General features: G+C 41.5%; 1 protein-coding gene across 8 annotated transcripts; it reads left to right on the top strand.

The window, feature by feature from the left end:
* Positions 1-31: 31 nt before the first annotated feature.
* EXD1 (exonuclease 3'-5' domain containing 1) lies at positions 32-24,540 on the top strand. Of its 8 annotated transcripts, none has more exons than XR_012042959.1 (13): positions 258-438; positions 1,048-1,116; positions 2,161-2,212; positions 3,755-3,885; positions 5,151-5,218; positions 6,472-6,558; positions 7,662-7,766; positions 7,892-7,972; positions 12,113-12,256; positions 15,101-15,292; positions 17,501-18,010; positions 18,725-18,885; positions 19,524-21,653. XR_012042959.1 is itself a non-coding variant. In XM_072864143.1 (11 exons), coding segments are annotated over exons 1-11 (1,263 nt in total). In that variant the 5' UTR covers positions 32-155; the 3' UTR covers positions 22,860-24,540. The 8 variants fall into 8 exon arrangements, 5 of the variants coding, with proteins under 5 accessions (XP_072720244.1, XP_072720243.1, XP_072720246.1 ...); XR_012042956.1 differs by having other exon boundaries at positions 17,498-18,010; XR_012042957.1 differs by lacking the exon at positions 19,524-21,653 and having other exon boundaries at positions 17,498-18,010; positions 18,725-19,125.
* Positions 24,541-26,224: the final 1,684 nt, after the last annotated feature.

The following is a 26,224-nucleotide window of genomic DNA, read 5'->3' as shown; positions in this document are numbered from 1 at the left end:
GCCGACCGATACCGGCGCGCATGCGCGCAGCACACTCTGCCAAGGCGCAGGCGTCATCCCTGGCGGCTACTGCCGCTGAGGCAGAGGCAGCCTGCTGCTCCCAGCGGTCGGCGCGCAGGGCGGCCGTTGCTGCCCTCTGCCTGTAGCGTCCCCGCAGTAAGTTTCCCCGCCATGATTGGGTGTGGGCGCTGGTGGTCCCGCCCCCGGGGTGTGGGCGGGGCCTCGGTGTCCCGCCGTAGCCCCTCCGTTGCCCTGTGCCGCAGGTGTCCCGCCGAGGGAGCTTCGTCCCCGCCGCCGCCCCGGGCTGCTGCATGGCCCTCAGTAGCGCGCACTTCAGTGCGCTTCTGGGGAGAACCGTTCAAGTCACCTTAAAATGCGGCGTCTTCCAGGGGGTGCTGCAGCACGTGAACCCCGACCGGAGCCTCCTCCTGCGGACAGGTCGGGGCCCGCCGCGGCGGTGGGCAGGGCCGCGCCCCGCCCCGCCGGCCCTCGGAACGCCCTGCGCCGCCTCGGCGTGTGTGAGGGGAGAGGAAGGGGTGCAGCGAGCCCAGCGCTGTGAGCCTGGTCGCTGAGGGAGAGGCGCTTGTGCAGGGCGCCTGGCTCCGCGGTGGGCGCCGTGTCAGGTGGTCTACCACGCTGAGCGTGCCCGCTGCGCCCGACGGAGTGCCCGTCTACCACGCTGAGCGTGCCCGCTGCGCCCGACGGAGTGCCCGTGGGTGCTTCCCGGGAGCCAAAACGGGCACTGGGATGAATAAAACATACACTTAAAGTAGAAGTTAGCAGCACCTGCCTGTGCTCTCAGCTGTGAGACTGTGTCAGTGTAGCAGCTCTGAGTTGTGTCGTACTCAGTGCACAGTCATCTTATGGAAACCCTCTTCTGTAGAGTGAAAGAGCTGCCACTTAACCCGTTTGTTGATTATTTTTTTTTCCCCCTAGTTAATAGTACTACCTGCTCCTATGGTCTTGCTTTGTTCTGCAAATGATAAGCTTTTACCCCAAGCAGCGGAACTTGATATATGTCTTTATTTTTCCTCTCTCTCATTTCAGTGAAGAACTTGGAAACTGGCAGAAGCACTCCAGGAGTAAAGATGTTTTTTGGCCATGAAATAGTCAATGGTGAGGCTTTTCTTACCACATTTTGGGGCACAGGGATCGCGCCCACTCTTAGTTCAGCATTTTAAGTCCATGTTTTGGTCACTCTTCAGTTGCACATCTTTCTTCTAAAATCAGTAGGAATTAGAATGTTGTATAAATCACACTACTTTTGTTCCCTAATTATCTATCAGTGAAATAATAATAATTCCAGTGAATAATATCAGTGAATAATAATAATTCAAATAACTAATTTGTGAAGGTCTTGTGACTGTACTACATTAAAGCTTATTAGTTAAATAATGAATGAAGTCCAATAAGACCACTAATGAAAGCAGCCACTCTGAAGGTAATCAGTTGAGATAAGCGTGCCCCCTGTTTACGTCCTGAAGGCAAGCTACATTCATTGTGTATGTTCTTGTATGTGCAAGACTCACTAATGGACTCTGCTGGGAAGTTAAATTGCTTAAAGTTCTAGTTAACTTGGTTTTGCTTTTAGTTGCACAGGCAAAGCATATTAAATGGTCTGTTTATCTGAGCCTCTTTTTGTGATTCACTACTGATAAGAATACAGGATTATTTAAGAAAAACGTTTCTAGTGTATAAAGGTCCTGTGCTTTTCTATTGGCATCTGCTTTGCTTTGGGGACAAGGAGCAAAGTGCTGAGGGGGAGATAGCTAGAAGGCAGCTATTGGACTTATCAAGTGATTAACTGACTCCATTCTGCCTTTTTCCTTGTACCTGCTTCATTCTATATGTAATAGTCTGTAAAGTAATTAGTTGTAGTTCAATACTGACTTTGTTTTTGGTGGATGCTAAGCCATTAGTCTTGTTTAAATGCTAGAGTTCTGAAATACACCTTATCTAGGCTACCAATGTAAGTTATTTTATATAGATTTGTACATCAGAGTGAATTTAAAATTATTGAAACTATACTTTGAATTCAATTTCTTTTTTTGCATGTATGGCCATGTCGTATGGTTATGATTCTCCTTTTTTTGGGAGATAAGTGTCAAAAAGTTGCTTGTCAGCACTAGTTAGAGTATAAATTGTTTGTTTCTGTTGCAGTGGAATTGCTGGATGAACCAGATTCAGGGAAGGGAACAGCAATGCTCTCTGAGTACGTTGAAACATTTCCTTCCTTTCACGGCAGGAGAAGGGGTGGGATGTGCTTGCTAGGGGAGCCACCACTTACATTTAGTATAATACCGATGTTCAGACTCAGCTGCGCCAAGTTTGTATTTCTCTGCTGTAAAGAGGTGAACAAGGTGGTAAGTGGAAGACCTCCACTGTGTAAAAGGTTCTTTTGAGCTATTGCTTACAATTTCTCTCTCTCACTTTTTTCCTTTTTCTTTTTTTTTTTTCTTCCCACTAGTGTTCCTAGGTAGAATAATTTGCTTGGTTTTTTTCCTCGTCAGCTTGTGGTTTCAGGGAGGATTTCCCATGAGCATTTCTTCTGTGGTGGAACAGGTCCAGGACAATTGCATAGGGAAGGTTAGGTTTATACAGATGCTCTCAAAACATACATAAATGTGACTTTGGGAAGCTGGTAAAAATATGTTTCAAACTCCTGCAGACCCATGCTCCTAGATGGCTTTGCTTTGAGTCTTCTCACAAGACCACATTTGAATAGTTTATTCTTCCTCTTAAGAGAAGAAGGAATGAAATGATGTCTACTGAATAGTCTTTAAAATATAGTTAAAAAACACATAGAATTGTGATTAGCAGCAGTCTTCTTGCTTGCTGCTGTCTTGTCTTCTTTCTCCCTGTTAAGTAAGCCTACGTTCACACATACTTGAATATGCTGACCTTGGTAGCAGATTCCTGTGTTAATCCTTTAAATATACAATTTTAGATACAAGATTCTTCAGCTACATCTAAAGGCTGATCAGAAAGGGGTTTTTCTAATGTTTTATTCTATTGAGATAGAGAGGTACATGATTGGAGCTCTATAATAATAATGGGATGGTTTTATATCATTATAAGGAAATTTATACTAAGTCATATTTCCCAGTGAAGTATTCTTGACCTCAGACTGTCCTGTCATAGAAATTAAGCATCTTATATGTGACATCTTTCAGTCAGGTGAATGTTTACTAACTCTCTTTTTTTTTTGGTCCTGAGATGCTACCGTTTTATGTGATTTAATAACTTCCATTTGATTACAGTAAAGTTTCAGTGGATATAACTTTATTACGTATTGGTCAACTTGTAAAATCACCCTCCAATTACAGTAACTAACTAATGGATCAAATATTATTGATTCATTGTAAAGACTTACAGATATTTAAATTGCATGGTTCTTGGGCTCAAGTCAGGTACTTCATTCTTTGTACTTTGAACTCTTTCTTCCCTTGAAACTGTTACTGACCTTTACAGTGAACATCTGTTCAGGTTCTGCTTTCACCTTTTACTTTCAGAATAAATGTGAAATTTTTTAAAGGCCCTTTTGTGCAAAATAATCTTATTGTTGGGTAGCTTCAAGATCTTCTTTAACAACCTTGCACATTGGATTGGGAAGTTGCTTCACATGCAGCAGTTCATTGTCTGGATGCAGGTAGATGGCATTGGATGAAATAATTTTCTTTATTAAAATGTCCATGCTGGTGGAATGTGTAATGTTTTGACTTCTGTGCTATGTATGGTTGCCTTGCTCGTGCAGGTGCACTTCAGCTGTTGAAGGGAACAAACAAGCAGACACAGGACAAGCAGATTGTGGCCCATGGAGTTCTCCTTGTGTTTCCCTAGAGAGCCAGCTCAGAGCCTCAAATAGCTTGAAATACTCCCTCTCAGGTAATGTGGATATTAGTCAAGCAATGTAGTTAGTTTGTCTTTGTCAGACAATATCTTTCCCAGAGGCTGTGATCTCTTGGTTTGCCTGTATCAGAACAGGATGTATTCTGAAAGAACAATGGTCACAGAAAGATAGGTACAGAGCTCGTTATCTGCAAGCATGCTCTTTGGCTGCAGATACATTCACAACATCAGAAGGAAACTCATCTGCTTTCCAGAATGTTTATCCTGCAGTTCTCATCAACTGTAAAAGTGACCGAGCAGCACAACTGATCTTTTGGAGAAATCAAAGCTCACTGGTTCAGCCAGTGAGCATTCCTCTCTGGTGATTGTTTCAATCTTATACTTGTTCCTGAAATGTATGTGGCATGATAGATAACTCAAAGCTCAGTAAGACTATTGATCTTTGGTTCTGTGCTGGCTGTCACATGCTTGCATAGATTTGGTTGTGTGGTTCCTGCTGTATACACATATACAGGTACAGACCCAAAATGTGATCAGCATGTTCTGTTCTCGTAGAGCTGTGACAAGAGTGCAAGACTTGTATAGGCTAAAGGAAGGTTAGCTGCATTTACCTGGGTGGTGGGGGAGAAAATGAGCAAGGGTTGATGTGATCTGGGAGAGCCTTTAACAATTTGTTCTTATGATCTTTCAATTGACTATTATTTTACAGTTTAGAAGATTGTCCTTGTGGTGTTGTGGATGCATATTATTAACATTTGCATCTTACCTAAAGAGAAGGGAGAATCTTTAAGAGAACCCTTTTTTCCCTGTTCATCAGACATTGTTAAGCAGGTGTTAAAAATACTAAAATCTGGCTTAAATTCTCTTTGCCCCCTTGATCATTTAGTTGTCCATGTTCTGTGGTGTCACTGTCCATTAGTTTTGTCTTTGTTACAATCTTTTTCCTTCCCTGGACAAGCCTGGGAATTAGGGTGCTTTTTTTTTTTAAATGGATGTAATTTTTTAAACTGAAACCTTTTTGTTTCCTTTATGCATCATAATGACAAAAAGTAATGCTGCAACTTACTTTTAAACAGCCAGTTTTTCTGTCAAAAAACAGAATTTTGGCTCATGCGTTAGACTGTACACATCTGAATCAGACAGTTCAGTAATCTGTTTGGGTGTGTTCAGGAAGTAGAGAGGGAAGAACTGAACAGCTAAACCAGAAAAGTAGAGTGATTATACAACTAAAATACATACCTTGTGCAAAGTTTATTCAAGTAGAGGGAGCGTCTAATGATTTTTATTTTTCTTCCTTTTAGCGAAGAAAGAAGAAGAGAATGCGGAGTACACAGTTGTTGATTGTTTCCAGAAGAAATTTGGCCCAGCAGTAAGTACTAACGAAAGCTCTTATGCAGCGTATATGACTTCTAAGTCTGTTCCATTTTAATTGTCAGTAGATCCATTAGGTGGCAGGATTGTGAGCACTGCTTCAGGATGTCTTATACTGGAAATCACTTCTGCAGACTGTAGTGAAATTTGAGTAATAGGTAGTAACTGGCTTCTTTAAGTCAAGTAGAAATGGTATCTCTGGTGGCATGAAAGTATATTTAAAGTGTGCATACATGCCGGGAAAGAGTGCAGTGCACGTGAGTTTGCAGTGGGTGGATGTGAATCTGCATCAGTGTGTGTTGGTTGCTGTTTTCAGACTCTGTATCACCAGTGACTGAGGTGAAGGGTCAGTATTACTGTTTAGTGAGCAATTATTTTGTTTAGGAAGGGAACAACATGAGGATTTGTTGGTGTTTGCAGAGGGAATTGATTGTGTTGCTTTTGTAGGTGTTTGGAACTCCAGACATGCCTGGACCATTTTCTCTTAAATCACGTATAACAACGTAAGCGGACTTGGTAGAAAGGCCTTGTTTCAGAACTCTGAGCCAATGATAGATTTATTATTAAATTTAATAGCATTTTTTACATCCTGAATTAGACCAGCAATACTATAGGTCCTCCATGCCATTTTGTCTTGCAGTAACATCAGTTGCAATTTGGGCTCTTATTATGGTAAATCTGTGCACATACAAAGGAAAAAGCTCTTCCCCACAGGAATAGATTTCCCTGCTTACAGAAGAATATAACTGTTGCTTGAAAAAGAAGCTGGCTTTTTTATTTCTGTTTATGCCTTCTACGCTTGTGTTACGTGCGCACTACAGATTGCTGTATCTTAACTGAAAACTTTTCATGTCTGTGAGAGTAACAGGTTTTTCTTTTCTGCCATAGAAAATGAGTTCTCTTTTTTAACTGAAAGGAACATCTTCTTTATGTGATTTCAAGGAAGTTCGTAAAACCTACTTAGGAGAATTTCTTGGGAGGAGATCAGGGGAATCTATATTCTTTAGTTATCCATAATCTCTGCTAAATCCATCATTGATGTTTCTAGTTGCAGAATTTCCAGCTATCAGTAACTGGACTGGTACTGTGTCTGTTTCTCTTGGATCACTATATATCTGAGATTCATTGTGGTTTTGATCTGTATTTACATTTTTAAATATGGATCACGACTAGAAAAATCGCAGTTTACTATTTGTCCCTCTGCCTATCATTCCCTGGCACTATTTATTTTACTCCTGTTATCTTCATTAGGTGCTGCACCTAAAACAGCAGTGTGTTGTCAGTATAGCAGGAGAAGGTGTTAATTTGTGTCGTCATGGAAAACTTGCATGGCTTGAGGTAAGAGGCAAATATTTCCCAAAATGTGCCACTAAACAGAGAAATAACTGAGAAACATTTGAGGATTAGCCCATGTTTAAGACTTACTCACGTAACTGTTTTGGTAAGGGATATGATGTTCAAGACAGATCAGGTATTTCATAAAAGACCTGTTATGGAAAGCATTATGCCATTATAAGGCAATATAATAATTACTTAACTTGTATGTAATATATACATTTGTATATAACAATGTAACATATTTGGTTTGCCATCCTTATATACCTGTATACAGGTAGAGGTATTACACTAGTACAGCTGTTACCTATTGAAAAACTGCAAGACCTAATCACAATGCCAATATAATTGAAGGAGTAAAATCTATCTAAAGATGATACAGTATCTTAATTAGCTGCAATATTATCAACATCTGAAAAGGAAGGGACAGAAAGGAGAATAGCTTAATATGTTAGCTCAAAATTGTCTTAGTTTATTTTTAAATCAGTTTAAAGGTGAGTGTGTTTATCCAAAGCAAAAACTTGTGTGGGAGTTCATACTTCAGACTTAACTCATTTATGCAGAAGTAAGTGGCACAAAATGTTTGCTTTGGTATGGCTAAATTGCTTTCAAATAACGGCTTTTGTTAAACCATTATGAATTTGAACAAAGGCAAAACCTAAATTTTATATCCTGTTTGAAATGCTAGGATGGAAAACGATGTCCTTTATTTATTTGGTAGTGGTCTTTGACAATGAAAGGAATGTCATGGGCACAAGAATTTTGTTGGAAGTGGTTCTTTAAAAATGACACCATAATAGGTGTAGGAATTTATTTTAAGTACTGTGCATAGGATTTGCTGTTGGTATGTCCCAAAATGCTGTATTTAACTGTGTTTAGTAGACCACTGGGTCATTCTTTCTAATTATTGTGACAGTCTCTGGGCATCTCTGGAAAAAACAAGACTTGGTTATGAATTAGCATTAAGGAAACTAAACCTGCTCTCCCCAGTGTAAGCCTGTACATAGGAGATTATGGCTTGTGGGCAACAGGGCACTCTCTCCTACTTTCAAATCCTTTGTTCTTCTGTCCCTCACTCATTTTGTCTGCAACTGAATTTGTTGTAGATAGCAACAAAGAGCCGTATTTTTCTATTTGATATCTTCCTTCTGGGACCTCAGGCTTTCAAAAATGGATTACAAATGGTGCTGGAAGATAAAAACATCTTGAAGGTAAGGGTACAGGGTGTGTGAGGATGTTTGTGGTGGCAGAGGTCATATACACATATAATGATCTAGCTGCACCAAAAAAGTTGCAGTTGGACACAAGTTTGTCTGACAGCTCTTTCTTGCTTCAGGTCACGCATGACTGCCGTTGGATCTCAGACTGTCTCTTTCACCAGTACGGTGTCCTTCTCTTCAATGTCTTTGATACACAGGTACCCTTCAAATATTCTGGTTGAGAACAAAAGTTTCAACAAGAGAAACTTCAGCCTTGTTCAGGGCATTCTCTCAGAGAAGGTTTAACATTACTAGAATGTGGCAGTTGTTGAACCATGTAAATGTAGCGGTTTTGTTCTAGCTAAAAAGAACCAGCAGGCAAGGCTGATAGTGTCTTGTGCAGACCCATTTTAAAATGTAGCTAATATCTAATATTAGCAGCAAGTTTAATGTGGTGGGGTTTTTTAAGATGTATTAACTGGTCTTGATCATACTTGGCACAACCTGAGGCTACTGTGACTTAAAAAGGAGCCAGGTTGGCTTGTGCTTTATATTCTTTGTTACTCTTTCTGCCCCTTTCACAAGTGTAGAAACAGATTCAGGCTACAGGTATCCAGCACTGTGAAGCACCTGCTAATAAAAGGAGCGGTGGAAGTGAGAGAACAGGCCAGGTTACCACAAAAATCTGTTTTTGCTGGTGCTGGCCCTAGTCGTGGTAGTTAATGTTGCATGACTAAGAGGAGAATTAGAGCCTTTTGAGAGAGAAGACAATAACATAATGGCTATGATCTTTCATAATGGGCATGGATAAGTTATGTATGACTTGTCCTTGCCTATATACTGACTTTTCATGTCATAGATATGACTGCCTATAGTAACTCTTCAAAGCCCTAATCTGGGCTACGTAGTAAGCTTTATACAGCAGAGGTTTCTCTCAGTCCCTTTCTGATCTTAGGTTGGCCTTTTGCTCCTAAAAATTACGTTATTCCATTACGGGTCAAATATCAGTCAGTGTTAAGTCTTGACTGCATGAAAAAGGTAGGGGTGAAAATTCCCACCAGTGCTCCCAACTGTACTGGCTAGAACATGTAACTGATACAGTGGAAATAACTAACCAGACCTATCCACCCTAGGGTCTGAAGTACGCAGAATTGCACTCATTGTTCTGTGGTCTTGGCATGAGCTGACATGCATGCTTTACTTGCACTGATCTCTAGGCTTAGATTCAATTACTTTGATTCATTGGCCTGAATCCTGCTTCTAATGTAAGTAAGCTAGTGAAGTAGCCTGGTTTTGGCTACCCTGCAGTGTACCTGCTTTGCGGAATTAAGCTGTCTGGTCTTCTACTCTGTACTACTGGAGCAAATAACTGGGAGATACCTCTGAGCAAACTCTCGTAGATGCTTTTTGTGATGCACTTCTTAGAGACAGCTTCTCAGTGTTGTTAAAATTGGAACAGGCTGTGTGCACAAGTGACACTGTGCTTAAAAAACACAGCAATGGAATGATGAACTCTGGGTTAGATGGGATCCTGCCTGCATAATTTGAAAAGTGTTATTTATCCCTGGTTTTGGCCAGTTGCTGCAAATGCTTATTCCTTGCAATAAGTAACCTAATATAATTAACGCAACATGTAGAGGGTGGCAGTGAAATGTTTCTGATGTTCACTGTCTTCCCCACTGATGTTCTTATAGTACTTAAGCATCACCTGTTGAAGTAACTTTTAATGATAATGTTTGTGGAAGTCTGATACTGCTACTTCACATTTGACTGCCTTGGTGTGCATGTGTGTTTGTCCCCGTTGGGCTATAGCAGCCTAAAAAGCTGCATAGTCATCAGGCAACTGGCTGTTGTCAGTGCTTACATCCCTAACGTTGCCTTCTGGGACACTTCTGCTCTGCATCATGAGGCTAGAGCATTCTCACACTCTGAAATCCCTGCCTATTGTAAAATGTTGTTGCTTGCATATCTGTGTACTACCAAAAGAAATAATACAATTCTTCCGGGAGGTGTGTGCTGAAAGAGTAAAGAAAATTTGACAGCTTGAGACTTTCCGTAAGACAGAGGTCCATGCAAGGTTTAATCATAAAATGTACAACTGAAGAAGTCACTGTTGCTGTCTGGTTCCACAGATCAATACACATACACTACTCTTTAGTGTGTCATAGTTCCCCTGCCCTTGAATCCAAGCCATTAGCATGCAATGACTTTGGACAAAGATTTTTCAGTGAAAGCTGAAACATTGTTTTCATGGTGGGCAAGTTTGTTCTATAACCTTGTTCATTCAGATTAGACTTTTATGAATATTGATCGCAAAGATGCTTTCATTTTTGTTTAAATATTTAAGTCTTTTCTCTCCTTGTTTGGAAAACATTGAAATTTTTTACTAGAAACTCTCTCTCTAACCATCTAGAAGAATGGAATATGTTTCCATAGATTTGAACAACATCTTTGTTTTGACTTGGAGTAAAAGTAGCTGATTGCTTGAGAAGGTCTTTCCTGAGCTTCCTCTTCATCTGCATTTGGCCACTGAGAGTGAAAAGCCAGAGAAGGTTTTAGAGGTCAGAAGTACAATACAAAGGGACTGTTCAGTAATGAGTGATGGAAACTTTCTCTTTACCTGGTGATTTGTGCTTACAATCCAGTGAAGGTCAGCTTCACCTGGGTCTTCTCCATTTTCTTCTCTTCAGTGAACTCATCAGTTTTAATTATTGCAGTTCCTTTCTCCAGGTATGTTTCCTGCCACTTTTCAGCTGGTGGTTGTAGACTTCTTTAGACTGCAGCAATGTAGTCAGCCTCACAGAAATATAGCCAATCCTAGATTCTCTGTCCTACCACAGAGCATAGGAGGTCTCACATTTCTTTCTTTAGTCCAAGATTACTTGTTCTACTTGTGCTGTAACATTTTGCATTTTCTTCATAATACCTTCATACGATCTTTTATTCCTTGGAAATTCAGTAAATGGATTGGCTTAGCACTTTCTTCTGGTAAGCTTAGCAAATACATGGCTTCTCTCCCAGAGAAGCCAGCAGTTAGCTATTTAGGTGATGCCCTAGAGGCAGCTTTAGTCATTAATAAATCATACCAGCTTGTTTGCCTTTGCTATTGGACAGAAAGAGGTTGGGTTTTTTTTCCCCAGAAAAGACTTTATAGATAAATTAGGAACGGGGGTTTGGTCTTGGAATTTACCGTCAGTATAAGAGGCCAGAAGAGGTCAGTTACAATTCTGTGGTCACTATTGCAGGGGCTGAGCTGGTGCTGCCAAGCACTGTGTGGTCTGGTCTAGGTAGCACATGGGCAGTGTGTGGTAGAACAGCTCAAACAGTGGCTTCAGCTGTAACCCTTGCAGTGAAACTGGGCTGCCCTGTAAGCTCATGGTTTTGTTGGTGAGATTGTGGATGCTTGTGTTGTGTGTTGGCTCAAGATTTCTCAGGAGAGAATAGTATGGAGAAAAGGGCTATGAGAGGTCAGTGGGGATTTCAGGGGAGCAGAGTGGGAATCTGGGCTTCTGAGTAGCAGAGGAAGTCTGAAGGGTAGGTTGTTCTAATGACAGATAGCTCAGTCTCAGGTTCTGAGTGTGGATGCAAGCTTTTTATTTTTTCCTCTCCATTCCCCTGGTGAGTGGACTCTCTTCCAGGCTTCCCTTTTCCCTTGTCTTCTCTCTGCACCTGTTGCAATAGTCCCACTCACCTTTGTATTCCCTGATTAGGGACAAGAGTCAGGGCTGTTCCTGCTCTTACTGCAAAAGGGTAAAAGGGATGAAACCATGATGAGAAACAAGCAAACACCATGCCATGCAGTTGCTGCTGGAGGCTGTTGTCTGCTTCCCTTCTGGCTCTGTATGCTGTCAAAGATGAGTCTTACTGGCAAAATCAAGTCTTAGGCAAAAGGTTTTTGACAACTTACATTCTTTCATCATGTTTTCCTTGCATTGCATCACTATTTCAGGTTTTAGATAAAAAGCAAAACCATAAGTATGCTGAGGAAATATCACTGTATGTTTACTCTATTTTGATACTGCTCCTAACCACCTGCTGTCTGGAGACAAGAGCACGGGGCTAGAAGGAGCCTTAGACTAATACAACATATAATTTACATACGTAATTCTTAAAACTTCATTTACCCTTTTGTGTAACTTAAGAGGTTTAAGGAGTCGGATTAGTAGCTCTGCAACTGAAAACAGTCAAAAAACTGAAAACTGAAAACAGTCAAACAGAAACTGAAAACAGTCAAAACGAGGATTAATTTGTTTGCAGCGTACTTTACTTCTAATATGCATCCCCACTGTCAAACCTCCATGTTCTTTGCCTTGGGTTAATGGATGCTGGTCATGGCATATTGATCCCTTCCATCACAGGTTGCTGATGTTCTGCAGTTCTCAATGGCAACAGGCGGCTTCCTTCCACACCGTGTCTGCACGTTACAGGAGTGTTTGATGCAGCACTTGAAGATATCTTCCAAATGGGATGCCATCATGAAGTGCAGGCAGCAGATGCCTTCAGTGAGTGATTCAGTGAGGCACTTTCTGAAGACTCAATTGTGAGCTGTGCTTTGCCCATCTTGAGATGTTTCTGTCAGTTTTTTTAAGAGCATGGCACTATGCAGTGGTCAAATTGCAGTATTTAAGGACATTTTGTAACATTGACTTGGGAGACATATGCAAGCTTTAGTTGGCATCAGTGCTTATGCTGGTATTTCCTAATAGCTCATTTGAAATCGGGGTTTTGAAGAACCACAAAGCTTGTACAACAGAGGATATATATAACTTGGGTAAAAAATGTTCTGGATGTCTTAATATATTTGACTAATTCTGAAACCTTGTTCCAACAGCACAAGTTGGTTAAAATGAATCCCGAGTCAAGTAGGGAAAGAGGAAACTTTTATTGCCAGCACTATTAGAATTAAAAATTGAGAGTAGCGATTTTTTTCTTGCTTGTGCAGTTCGGCAGCATTTGCCAAATCATTATTCTCTGTTGGCCTTGTTTTTGTTAATCTTTCAGATGAGGACAAGCAAGGGGAAATTTAATGGGCCAGGAGCTCCTAAGATTTGGGGAACATAAGCTTGATAAATAGAATAGAACAGAATAGACTATTTCAGTTGGAAGGGACCTATAACGATCATCTAGTCCAACTGCTTGACCACTTCAGGGCTGACCAAGTTAAAGCATGTAATTAAAGGCATTGTCCAAATGCCTCTTAAACACTGACAGGCTTGGGGCATCGACCACCTCTCTAGGAAGCCTATTGCAGTGTTTGACCACCCTCTTGGTAAAGAAATGCTTCCTGATGTCCAGTCTAAACCTCCCCTGGCACAGCTTTGAACCATTCCCACGCGTCCTATCACTGGATACCAGGGAGAAGAGATCAGCACCTCCCTCTCCACTTCCCCTCCTCAGGAAGCTGCAGAGAGCAATGAGGTCGCCCCTCAGCCTCCTTTTCTCCAACTAGACAAACCCAAAGTCCTTAGCTGCTCCTCATAGGACATGCCTTCCAGCCCTGTCACCGGCTTTGTTGCCCTCCTCTGGATGCATTCAAGGACCTTCACATCCTTCTTAAATTGTGGGGCCCGGAACTGCACACAGTACTCAAGGTGGGGCTGCAGCAACACTGAATACAGTGGGACAATCACCTCTTCACCAGCTGGTTATGCTGTGTTTGATGCAGCCCAGGATGTGGTTTGCCCTCTTGGCTGCCAGGGCACGCTGGTGACTCATACCGAGCCTGCTGTCGACCAGCACCCCAGATCCCTTTCTGCAGGGCTGCTCTCCAGCCAGTCCTCTGCCAATTTATACTTGCGCCCGGCGTTACTCCATCCTAGGTGCAGAATCCAGCATCTGGACTTGTTAAATTTCATCCCATTAATCATAGCCCAGTGCTCCAATCTATCTAGATCACTCTGCAAGGCATCTTGTCCCTCAAGAGAGTCAACAGCACCTCCCAGTTTGGTATCATCAGCAAACTTGCTAATGGTGCATTCAACTCCTGCATCCAGATCATTGATAAATATATTGAACAGAACTGGCTCTAGAATTGAACCCTGAGGAACACGGCTGGTGACCAGTCACCAGCCAGATGTAGCCCCATTCACTACAACCCTTTGAGCCCTGCCCTTCAGCCAGTTCTTCGCCCAGCGCACTGCGAACCCACTCATCCCACAGTTGGACAACTTGTCTATAAGGATGCTGTGAGGGACAGTATCAAAAGCCTTACTAAAATCCAGAAAAACTACATCCACTGCCTTCCCTTCATCCACTAGGTGGGTGACCTTATCATAGAAGGATATCAAATTAGTTAAACAAATAGTATATAAATATGCTAGTGCCAGTTCTGGCGTCTTTTTGCTGGGTTTTTAATCACCTGACCTTGCCTTTTTTGGGGGGGACTTCCAAAGAAGCTATTAAATATGTGAACTAGATACTTAATGAGACCTCACTATATAGGCAGGATTTCTTTACTGAATAGGAACAATCTCTTTACTACCAGAGCATTTTTTCTCCCTTCAATCTGGTCTTGTAAGTTCCTGAGTAAATCTCAGTGGTTTTGCACTGCCTGTTCATAGACTTAAAATCTGTCTCGAAAGTCTGGATTAAATGTTATTTTATATTGCTATAACAGCTACTCAGTGAACCTCTAATTTGAACACAGCTTTATTTTTATATAAGTTTTGGAATTCTAATAGCGTGTCTCAAAATTTCAATTTAGAGAATTCTATACGGCAAATCTAAGCCCAATGACAACATGCCTTCATTAGTTTACCAAACCAAATCCTCCTATTGGTCTGAAGACTAAAAGTGGAAAATGACTGTGTAATATGTATGTAGTAAGTATTCCAGCGTAAGACACTCTGTAGTGACAGTTTTGCTCAGGTTATCATGGTCATGCTGCTTAACTGGGGCTTATTTTCGTGTTCTTGTGGTTCTAGTTGTGACGGCTGAAGATGTTACTATCCTCAGCTGCTTCCCCGTCTCCCTTGATGGGCGGCGTTTTTTTCCCTTCAGATCTTTCTTCTCAGCTCTTAGGAATCCAACCTAGTTTCAGAGATGGGTGAGAGAGAACCTAATATTAAATGCTGGAGTAGGTTTGTGTTGGGTTTTGGTTGTTTTTGTTGTTTGGTTTTGTTGTTTGGTTTTTTTTTAAAGAAGCAATCCCTCCTCCCAAACTCCCTCTTCTCTAACATCCACAGGCTTGTACACAGATGGCTTTAGAAACTGCAAGCATTCAGTAGCACTGAAAATAGAGATCAGCATCAGGAGATATGTTGTAAACTGCAGAAGAATGTGATGTAAAGCTTTGTTATAATTTTTGCTACTTAAATAACTGTTTTCATTTGCATTGGGATACACAGGAGAATCCTGACATATGGTTCTTGAGACCCTTTCCAGCTTCTCTGCTTAAAGCACTTGCTCTGAAGGCTATGTACCTTCTGCTGCTCCACTCATCTCTAATGGATAATTTGATGTCTGACCTAACAGCTGTAGTACATGATTATTTAGATGCTTATCGGACTGGGTCTGGAGATCACCTTGGGAGCACAAACGTAAGTATGTCTTTGCTTGTTTCTCTGGTTAGTGATTTGATATAAGGTTCTGATGGATAAACTCTGGAGGACCTAGCTACAGCAGCTTCCTTTTCTGCAGCTGTACACCCTACTTTATGCCACATACCTTGTTTCCTGTGCAGCAGCAGCAGAAGTGATGGTGTCTGTATCTACGTAGCTGCATTTCATGTTAGTCCATTAGCACAAATCCACCTCAAGTTAATATTGTGGATGATGAGCTGCAGCTGTTAAGGCATGGGCACAGGCACATGTGCCTTCTGTTCACTCTAATCTGAGACTGAGACCCTCTGGGCTCAATGGGGGCTGTGTATGTGTGAGGGCGTGAAGAGGGACAGGCAGTTGTGAAGTGTTGGTACCTGGAGCTGCCAGGGTTGCTTTGCTTTGGTAAGAGTATTTAGTCCCCAAATCTTGTTCTATTTTTCTCCTATTCTGTCATCTTTACTGCTAGGCTGCTTTGCATATACTGGTTGTTTCTGAGAAGTGTTGTCTCTTGTTGGCCAAAGATTTTTATTTCTGTAAAAGCATTTCTGAGTTATCTTGTCTTCCTAATATATTATCACCTGTGTTATCTTAAAAAAAAAAAAAAAAATCAAGTCAAGTAACACTTTTCATCTTTGGTTGCATAGAACCAGTACTATTGCATGCCCAGATACCTTGGAGTAGCTCTTGTATGGTGGACACTTCTGTAATTGCTTGTTAATTTTTAAAGTGGGGGGAAAATGAGATTTTTGGTTAAAGAGCTTGACTGCCTGCACTAATGGAAAGAACAGGTCCATGCAAACCAAACAAGCAGTGGTATTGGTGTGGTCTTTTTCTGTCTTCTTAATGAAGTAATCTTAGGAGGGCTTGCCATAACTACATAAGATATTGCTGGTATTAAATTCGGGTGAAAAGTGAATGGTCAAACATCCTAATTCATCACAAAGAGACTGAACTAACATGATTAAATCCTGTTACCACCTCATTTTTGCAGTTGTAAATGTCTTGAAATATTTATTAGGAAAAGAGAATGCAGGTCTGTCTTCATGGAAGAAATTGTCTTTTCCTTTGCCCTGGTTTAACAAAGCACATGAGCACAGACTTGAATCCTTTGGGAATTACTTAAGGGCTCAGAGCAGTAAATCCCATTATTGAGGATTTAGGAGGAGATTAGTTTAGATAACCACAAGAGGTCATACTTGCTTCACAGATGGAAGAGAAGAGGTCATATCTGAAAACCTTTTCTTTTTAGAGGAGAGCTGCCAAAAAAAAAGGTTGTTCATAGTTCATGGAAAAAAATGAGCTTGACATCTGAATTTCCAATGTGAAATGCATGTAAAAGTAGGCATGACACAAGAGAAAAGAACAGTCTGTTAAAGTGAAAAGAGTAAAAATTCTGTTTTTCATTGGGCTATTTGTTTGTAGAATTTGTTTAAAGTGGTACTCAGGTTGCTGAAGCCAATCTTTTTGTAAATCCATTTATTCCATAAGATTAGCCAAGGAATTAATCTGATCCTGAGCATTTCAAATGGCATTTTGAATATCTATTTAATATCACATGTGATACTTCTTGCAGTTGCTTTAGAAATCTTGTAGTATGGATAGTAAAAGTAGCCATTTTCACCATCATTTCACTGTTAATAATTTTCTGTTGTTTCTGTATCTTGCGAGAAGATCACACAAATGGAAGTTTCTTCTACTTTATTTAAAATCTGCTTGCAATAGATATTTAAACTCCAAATACGGAGGTTGGTTTAGTTAAATCTGGTCTGTTACTTCAGTTTCTTCACTGAGTAAGTAAACAAAGTTAACTTTAAGGGAATCCTTTGCAAGTTGATGAGTTCAGCTAAATCTTTTAAGGAAAAAAAAAAAAGGAAAAAAGCTTTGTTTGTGCAATTTCTACGTTTTCTGGCTAAGTCTGTATTAATTCCCTGAATCAAAAAGCCTTTATTCAGATCTGATTCTCAGAATTAAGTAATAGTCAAGATACTTACCCCCTCCCCCCCAGTATTTATTCTAGTGCTTTTTCATGGATATTTAGAAGTAAAGTTTATCTATCACTAAGGTCTGTATTATGCCTTCTGTGCACTTTGTGGAGCTACAGTTGAAAGTTACCTAGAAAATGCTTTTACTGGACTATTTTACTTTTTACACTGACATGTTACAATTTGCACTTGTGCTCCACCTTGGACCCTTGGTGAACAGCAGTCTGGTACAATGAGCTTGACTTCATCTTGGAGCCAGTCTCCAACAACAGCAACACTGGAGTCCCTGTGCTTGATAACTGCGTTCTTCAGACATGATCTTGTGCAGTTCCAACACTACTTCAGCAGAAGCAATGGATCTCCTTGGATTCTGAAGTAAAAACCCATGCCAGGGAAACATTTTGGAAACCTGAAATATGTTATCTACTATGCTCCCTCCATGCTGGAGAACTGGAAGAGAGGCCTGTGTTGCTGAAGCAGGACTGCAGCAAAGCCCAAGACAATAAATGCTTCAGGGCCATAAAGATATCTTGCACTACTTCAGCTTCTAAATTGGAAAGTGGACATAATTCCTGAGTGAACAGGAACCATCTGTGGTACATCAAGCCTTTACTTGAAAGTTGCAGGAGTGAAAGCCACTAGGCAAGAGAGTCTCCAAGTTACCATGGCCTTTTTGATTTACAGGCACTTGGAGAAGATGACCAGATCTGGAAACTGACTTCCATCGCTCCAAGTAAGGAATCCTTTTCTGGCCCTTCTCTGTTCTGTTTTAGTTCTTGGATTGTGCTCTCTGAACAGAACCACCAGGTCTCCAGCCTTTTGACAAAAGGAAAGTTAGTTATGTAGACGTCCCTTCTGTTGTGCCTCTGGGCTACAAAGGTGTGTGAGTATGTCGTACCCAACTAGAGCAATGAACAGAGCCACGCTTCCCTGGCCTGCTCTTGTTTCCTCTGATCTTATTGAGTGACACCATGTCACACAGAATAATGTTTCTTTTCCTTCTCACATTCCCCCAAACTTATGACACTCCCATGGAAACTATACTTGCAAAACAAGTACACAGATAAAGATACAGTTTCAATCATGAGACTTCATTAAAAATGAAGTACTGAAGCTGGATGGAATACATAGCCACATTCCTTCCCATTTCCAGCTGTCACATGTTGAATCTCAGCTCCTGGATCAGGGTATACAACATTAAACTTCAGCTTGGACTGGCACGGTAACATCCTCCTAATCCTTCCTGGGTCACTGCCACATCCAGAAGTTCATAATGCCGATGTCTTTTGTGTGTAATAACAGTATCAGGATATACTTGGTGAAAAAGATGCTTTGGCTTTCCAGTCTGAGGTTGCCTGTGAATTGAACAATGCTGAGTAATGACCAATAATGTTGAATAATGACTACTGGGGCAGTTACCTACTCTCTCCTTCTCTTGTCAAATCAGGGGGTTCAGCCTCTGGGAGTAGATCTGGACCAGACCCTGTTTTTTCTCCTCTTGGAAATAGCAGCAAGGAAAAGTGAATATGCGTAATCGTGGAGTACAAGCCAAGCCTGTTCACTTGTCCTTGTGGATCACTGCATCCACTGGGAATTGAGGAAAGACAGGTATGAATAAGGCTGATGAATGTAGTTGTTACCACCCTTCCTTGGGCTCTGTATGCTCAGACTCTGCAGTCAGTTTTCCACATGCATCTCTTGTTCCTCAGTGAGAAGTTTCTGTATGCTCTAACAGACCCCCATTAGTGGCAGAATACAAGAATCACTTTCTGGCTAAATGCACAGCTCCTACTAGATTCAGGTCATCCTTGTGGCCTTCAACATACTCAGGAGTGCTTGATTTCAGACTTATGCATAATTGCATGTACCTGTGTCTAATTTTGCCTTGTTTCTTAAACATGCATGACTGGTGGGGCTTTTGTTTTGTTCCAGCTTATTTCGACAGAAGCTTGTACTTTCCCTTTACTTAAGACAAGTTTTCATAAATAATTTGATAGGAACAAAAGCCTAGGTTGTCAGAGGCCATGGGTAAGCTGGTAGAAATGGAGATTAATGACAGTTTATTGCTTTCACAGCAGTAAACTGGTAAGAGCAGGGCAAGCAGCAGTTACGTATTCTGTGCAAATAGTATGTTTGAGTCTCTGACTTGGTTGTCCTAATTCTCGTGAGCAATTGCAGCAGTCACTGGTGGTAGTCCTGTTTTGACCTGATGTTTTGGCCATCTTTTCTTCCCCTTGATCTTTCAGATGTTTTGCTGGAAATGGCAAAGAAACAGAGTCCTTATGGTCAGCCAGTGGGCAGCCCTTCCAGTGAGACTTCCACCTTGCTTCTGGACAGCCAAACACATTCTTTTGTCATTTGATAGTTGTTTCAGCAGTGACAGAAGATGTACTGAGGAGCTGGCCCGTGAGCTGGTATGCCAGGTGGGAGACATGCTGTCAAGGTGGCAGGATGCAACTCCATGAAGTAGAGCTTCCTTCAGGAAGAGGTTGCAGAAGAGATGGGTGTAATGCATCCTAGGAGTTGCTAGCAACAGTAAAGTATTGCCAGTGGTCCACAGCAGCCAAAAATGATAATGCAACACCCTTGTTGATGTAGTACTGGGAGACAAGAATGAAGAGGAATATAGAGGGGAAAAAAAAGGACATAAAAAGAAAGGCATCTCATTGATCCTGACAGTTTTGAAAATGTATGTTGACACTTTCTGTGGTTTCTTGTGTCATCACCTGCAAGTAGTAGTTGAGTCTTCTGAATAGTGGACACTCCCTCCTAAGCAACTGACTTTTTACCCACAAACCAGATGCAAAACAGTAACTTCTGATCCCCAGCGCTTCATTATCAAAACCCTCAGCTTCCCTCTTCAGCATCTTTCTCAAACTGATAATCTTCCTTACCGCTGAGGAGGAGAACTCAACACAAACTTCCCACCCTGAAGGTCTCTGCAGTTTCCTGCATTTTCAGCATAACTGTCTGCCAGGAGTAATTGTTCTTCTTGTGGATGCAGACATCAAGTAAAATGGGTTTCTGTGCCTCTGCAGCTCTGTCACTAGAAAAGAGCTAGTAAAGGAGCTATATTTGCTACATTTGTAACTCTCCTTGTAGATTAATATTGTGTGTTGTTAGGTACTTGAAAATGCAGCTGCATTCTGACGTTTAGGACTTAGATTCAAAGAAGCAAACACAGCCTGGGAACCCATCAGTGTAAAGAAGCAAATGTTCTCCTAGAAGTGCAGTGCTTTCTTGTTTAAGTGGTGATAGTTCACAAGCAGAGCTCTGGTACCTTAGGGGAGTTACACACCCCTGTGCAGCAGAGTTGATTTCCCAATGCACTTAAGGTAAAGCTGCAGTAGATAAGGTACAGTGCAGTATGTAATACCAGATAACATATTTATGACACATGATGGTATAAACTGTTCTCTGTCTAAATATAATTACATGCCTGAGCCAGAAGTTTTCCTAATTGGCAGGTGAGTTGGGACTGCACACAATGCGTATTAATCATTACGAACATACAGCCTGAGTTTTCGTGCAACTTGGCTTTAAGTGGTTTAGGGCATGGATTACCTCTCACTGTAGGAGTTAGAAAGCTGTATGTAAATTCTTCTGGTTAAACAGAATTGAAGGTGGGGTGTTTTCAAGTGCTTGCTCTGCTTTTTTCTGTAATCCTGTCTGAATTATTTAGCCTTCCTCTGGATCTGTCCAAACTTCTAGACATAGGTTTTGTGAGGCATGGCTTCCTTTTACAAAAGCCATGGTAAGTCTTTTCCAGTGCATCACATCTGTACATCCACTCATTCTGTTCTTAGTGTTTCTACCAGTATGCTCATACAGACATCTGACTTACCAGCACATTGCTTCCTGTATTTTTCCTGGGACCTTCTTTAAACATTCACTGTCTTCCAGTCCCTGGGTATCAAGGCAGGTTTTAAGCAAGATACTATAGCTACTAGTTCAGCTTTTTCATCGTCCACTGTTGAGGAATTTTGGGTGAAATCCACCTTGCTGTTTGTATTTCAAGTATCGGTATTAAGTATTTATGGGACAATCTGAAACAGATTTGGGGTACATAATGAATGGTTTTGGTATGGGAATCTCCACCTTTTTTATGCTGAATGTAGAAGAGAAAAAATGTTGTGGTTTTTACCATGCTGGTTTTGTATTCTGATCATTACTTGGCCCTGCAGCATGGTTGACATTTTGTGCTCCTCTCATGTTTAAAGAAATTTTGTATTAGTTCTGTTATATTTTTGTTAAATATTAATAAAATTATTCTGGCCTGCCCTTTTTTTCTGTAACTTCATCCTTACCATTTTCTTCACTTGGACGTGGCTTTGCTTTCCTGAAGGATGCTTACTTCATAGTCCCATTCCCCTAACCTGTAGTCCTGCCAGTTTCCTTTCACTCTTTCGGTGATCTTTTGCTGTTAGGTAATGTTTACTCTATGCTGCTTGTATGTTGTCTTGAAGTTGTCTCCATGCTACCTGCTAGGATTGAACTTGCTTGGCTGCCTCTTACTACTTTTTAATCAAACTTCCTTATTTGTGTAATTCCCCTTTCTACAGCTGAATGCAACTGTGGATTTTTTTTGTTGTTGTACCTGCAAAGATGGTGAGCATTGCAGTCCTTGTTAAGGAACAGATCCTTGAATGTAATATTTTGAACAGTGTCCCATGTACTGCTCAGGACCAAATCAAGGAGTGTATCTCCTTTCACATACTTCCTGTTTCATTGATTTGTTAACTATGTTAACTTTTTCCACATAAGGGTTTTTTTTTTAACCTACAGGCTAGAATACCATGGTTTTAAATTAAAAGCCAGGAAAGCTGCCTTTGCAGGGCCTCCTACAAGCAAACATGAACTGTTTATGCCTCTTTTGGGGGTTTACAACAACTTAGTTCAGTTGTAAAATAGTGCAAAAGGTTTTTCAGGACACACCTAAATCCCATATGTGAAGTATTACTTAAATCTTGAAGATCCTCATAATAAAGGAGTAAACAATAAACGCAAGTCTAGTATTTTTCCCTTTGGGTTGCCTTTAAAAGAAAGAGTGTAGGGGGACTTTTTTCCCCTGAGGTATTGTTTGTGTAAGCAGGTAGTTGATACATTCCACAGATCTAATGAGACGATTGTTCTGTTCCATTGGCTAATTACAGAGGGAGCTGTTATCTGGTACTAACAAAAGTAGAGCATGTGTATGCATATGTATTCTTTCGATTTCTTTTCTGTTTCTTTTCTTTTTTCCTTATCAGCCCACTTGCACGGAGCTGCCAGAGGAGCTGCGTCAGCTGGCAGACATCCAGAGGCTGCGAAGGGAGAAAGCAATAAAAGACTACAGAATGAATGAGGATGGTCTTTTGATCAGACCAGCCATGGAATTAGAAGAGAGAAACCATCCACAGAAGGATGGAAACTACAGAGATGACGAGGATTGCTTTCCCACAAATAAAGCAGTGTCTCAAATTACATCCTTCTACAATCAGGATGTACTTTGTCAAGAAAAGCTTGAAAATCAAAATCAAGTGATAAATCTGTGGAGGAACCTTAAACCAAGTTCAAGCTGGCTGTATGAGTCTGACTTCTGATACAGGTGACTTGATGAGCTTAGACTGGGTATTTGAAGACATCCAAATGAAAAAAGGGGCTATTCCCCATGCAGAAGTGTCAAACAAAAGCTCCTTTCTTTACAATGACAGGTAAAACCATTGTTGAATGTAAATAATGATGGTCGTTCTTTCGAAGAAAATTCCTTCTGTGTCTGACTGTTCTTCTCAGAGGTCTATTTTTGAGAGCCATTTTTTTTCAAGAGCTATTTTGATTTTAAAACAGTGACTTTTGTTTTTCTTGCATTGTTATCAGACCAATATCTTAAATTGTATTGGTTCTTTTGTTACCTGTTGCAGGTATGTAAAACTCTCATTCAATCCAGATATGTAAACAGGGGAGTTTATAAGATGCCTGTTCATTGAGATTAGAAAGGCTTTGCTTAGAAAAATTAAAAAACCTTCTGGCCAACCCATGTGGGCTTGGTTTATATACAGATAAGTCTCTTGGCAGAGCTGTGCAACAGTCTTCATAGGAGAGCGAAAAAGATCACACCCTAATGAACCCCTATGCTGGCAAAAACAGCAAAGAGGTGTACTAATAAAAAGGACTTTTCTGCCAAGTCAGAGTTATTTTAGGCTAACTGAGAAAAGAAGCTTCCTGCTGAAAGTTGCTTGCCACCGTTGTTTGTCGGATCTACTGTATCAAACTTGTGTAGATAAGGCTGTGTAACACTAATGTGGTGCATATATAGACAAGTGTGTATAAAGGAGGGGGGGGGAGCAGTTAGATTAGTTTAAAAGATGTACAGGATTCCCCCCCCAAGCAAAATAAGATATAAAGGCAAAACCAGTTTATTTCCAGTATAATTGCTTTGGCTGGTATTCACTAAAAGTAAAGCTCCTCCAATTGATAGTACTATTCCACCACATGACAAAATTAATGCAGGCCATGCCTGAGTCTTGGAACATTTTTTTTGGCATATCACTATATTTGACTTGCAAGCACAGGACTGTTGAAAATCCTTTGCTCTTGAAATTCTGAATTTATACACATTTATGTATTTAAATACATTAAAAATACTGCATGTTTTGCCATTCAAACGCTTCAGGCAGGGTGGGGAACACCTTATTCAAGCATAAGGAAGGTTTTGTTCTCAGGGTTGTGGCTATGAGTATTGGTGAACACTGATGAACAACATGAAATAGGGAAGAATGGAAGAGGTAACAATGGTCACTGTCCCAACCAGATTGCAATCCAAGAACAATCTAGGCATCAGGCTGCAAATGCGCTAATAGTAATGAAGCCAGGTTGCAAGGGACATGACGTCTGCATGTGAGTATGTACCAATACCTGTTGGAGCTGTTTTTCTTTGAATGTAAATTGCTGTGACCAGATGCTTATGGTGTATCTGTGTGTTTCTTTTAAATATTGTTAGGGGAAATGTGTGTTGGTTTGGGGGGAGGGTTTCTGTTTGGTTTTTTTTTTCTCTCCACAAAGAGTACTAGACCAGCAGTATTTAAATAGATCTCTTCTTTGAAACTATAGATAGGACTTGCTCACTTCTGGGAGTGGCAGAAAAATTGGCAGAAAAACTTCCAAGGTTTGCTCTTTGTCAGTACATTTTCTACGTTTTGGTTTGTTGGTTTTTTTTAACCCCTTAACAGTATTCTGTAATTAAAACTGTATAGTTCCTTTGTCTCAGTTCACTTTAGAAAAATAAACCAGGTTTGAAACAAGTTTGTCTTACAAGTTTTTATTTGGAAATTGAGTCTGTGTTTCATCTGGTCTGCTAGGAGATGCTGGCAGTGGACTGGGCCTCTCTCCAGCACTGGAGCTCGTGTCATTCATCTGGAGCAAGATTCTTCCAAGCAGTGATGCGTTGTCACAAATCAGTGAGGTACAATGTGGAACATGCAGGCTCTTCTGAGCCGGAGACAGCTCAGGAGTGCTTACATTATGTTTCCACAACTGTAATCATCTGGGTCCATCCAGTCCTATTAGTAGAGAGATAAAATGGCACCGTATCAGATAATGGAAGGAGGGAGGGAAGAGGAGGTAGGATGTGCAGGCATCAAGTCTGGGATGTAGAAGAGTGGTCTAGAGCGTCTCTCTGCAGGATACAAAATAATTGCTAAAGCCACCCTTCTCAGTAAGAGACTGAGATGCATTCTCAGCCTCTTCCAAGAAGTAGATCTCTGGCTGGAACTTTTATAACGGAATAAGGATTTCCAGACAGGGACTTGACAGTGTAACTACATCTGTGCCACTGTATTCCTTTAAGTAGCAAAACCTTCCTGGGTAAACATGGCAGCAGCTTTCCCCTATTCTCTTTTGGCAATGGCATAAAGAAAAAAAATAGACCGGAATGGAGTCATTGCTCATTGGTGCACAAGATTGAAAATGACAATTTTTTTAAAGGAGACAATTTTTTTTTTTTAATGATCCTTAAGACCTTGTCATGCAGCTCAGTGCTAGCACTCCGTTTTCTAAACTTGGTCATAATGTGTGACAAAATCATGTACATTTCTTAAACAGTGTTAACTGCTGGTTGTAGTTAGGGATATAAGTACAGTAACTCATTAAGGATAACTCTGTAGTGAAGTTTTACTGGAGCAGTAGCAATGGTCTTATTTCCTAGTAATTGTGGTACCTGCTGTGTGCTAAGATGACACGGAACTTAGTCATGAAGTACAAATTTCTATCTCTAGGCAGTAAGTGATCTGGATTAATCATTCACTTAATGATTTACTGTACATGTACTACTTAATGGGTTTTGGGAGACAGCTATGCTCAACAGCTCATGGCTCCACCGTGTTTACATTGCAGAGTGTCCTCACAATTCACTTTCAGGCCCATTTTGTCCTGAACTCCTGTGACGCAATTCTTCATGCATGACGGAAGGAACGTGGTAAAACGCACACGTAGCTGCACCAAGTACTCCTTTTTTGCCCGTGTTGCTGTTAACCGTGACGGTGCCCCGCTTCCACCGCCGTCTGCACCTCAACACTCCCGTCAGGAGCGGGGGCGGCCGGGCCGGGCCCCCGCCGCCTTCTGCGTGTTTTGAAGGGGAAGTCTCGCTGCGCTCCCAGCGGGGGGGGAGGGGGGGGGGCAAGGCGGGGCAGCTCCCTGCCAGTCCCCGCGGGGGCTGAGAGGGGCCCGGCCGCCGCCCGCCCGGGGGAAGGCGGGCAGCTCGCCGGGCGCGGCCCCGGGGGACTGGGAGCGCGGCCGTGCCCCCCCTCCTCGCCCCGCCGCCCTTCCGGCGGCTCAAGGGCGAGAGCGCGTCACTTCCGGTACACATCCACCTCCCCCCGCGCCAGCATCGCGAGAGCCCGCCCCGCCTCACGCGAGACTCGCTAGCTCACCCGGCCGCTTCGGCCGAGTCCCTTCGGCAATTTCCGTCACC

This window comes from Ciconia boyciana, chromosome 6 (genome assembly GCF_034638445.1).
Source record: "Ciconia boyciana chromosome 6, ASM3463844v1, whole genome shotgun sequence".
NCBI classification, from domain to species: domain Eukaryota; kingdom Metazoa; phylum Chordata; class Aves; order Ciconiiformes; family Ciconiidae; genus Ciconia; species Ciconia boyciana.
Note: the sequence above shows the minus strand (reverse complement) of the source record. Positions and strands in the feature narration are given on the sequence as shown.

What these genes read in the sequence shown, in the direction of transcription:
- EXD1 (XM_072864142.1), top strand. Translation starts at nt 312, where the DNA reads ATGGCCCTCAGTAGCGCGCACTTCAGTGCGCTTCTGGGGAGAACCGTT. An exon ending in TGGCCATGAAATAGTCAATG is followed by an intron (nt 1,117 to 2,160) that starts GTGAGGCTTTTC and finishes TTTCTGTTGCAG; the next exon opens with TGGAATTGCTGGATGAACCA. An exon ending in TCAATGTCTTTGATACACAG is followed by an intron (nt 7,973 to 12,112) that starts GTACCCTTCAAA and finishes CTTCCATCACAG; the next exon opens with GTTGCTGATGTTCTGCAGTT.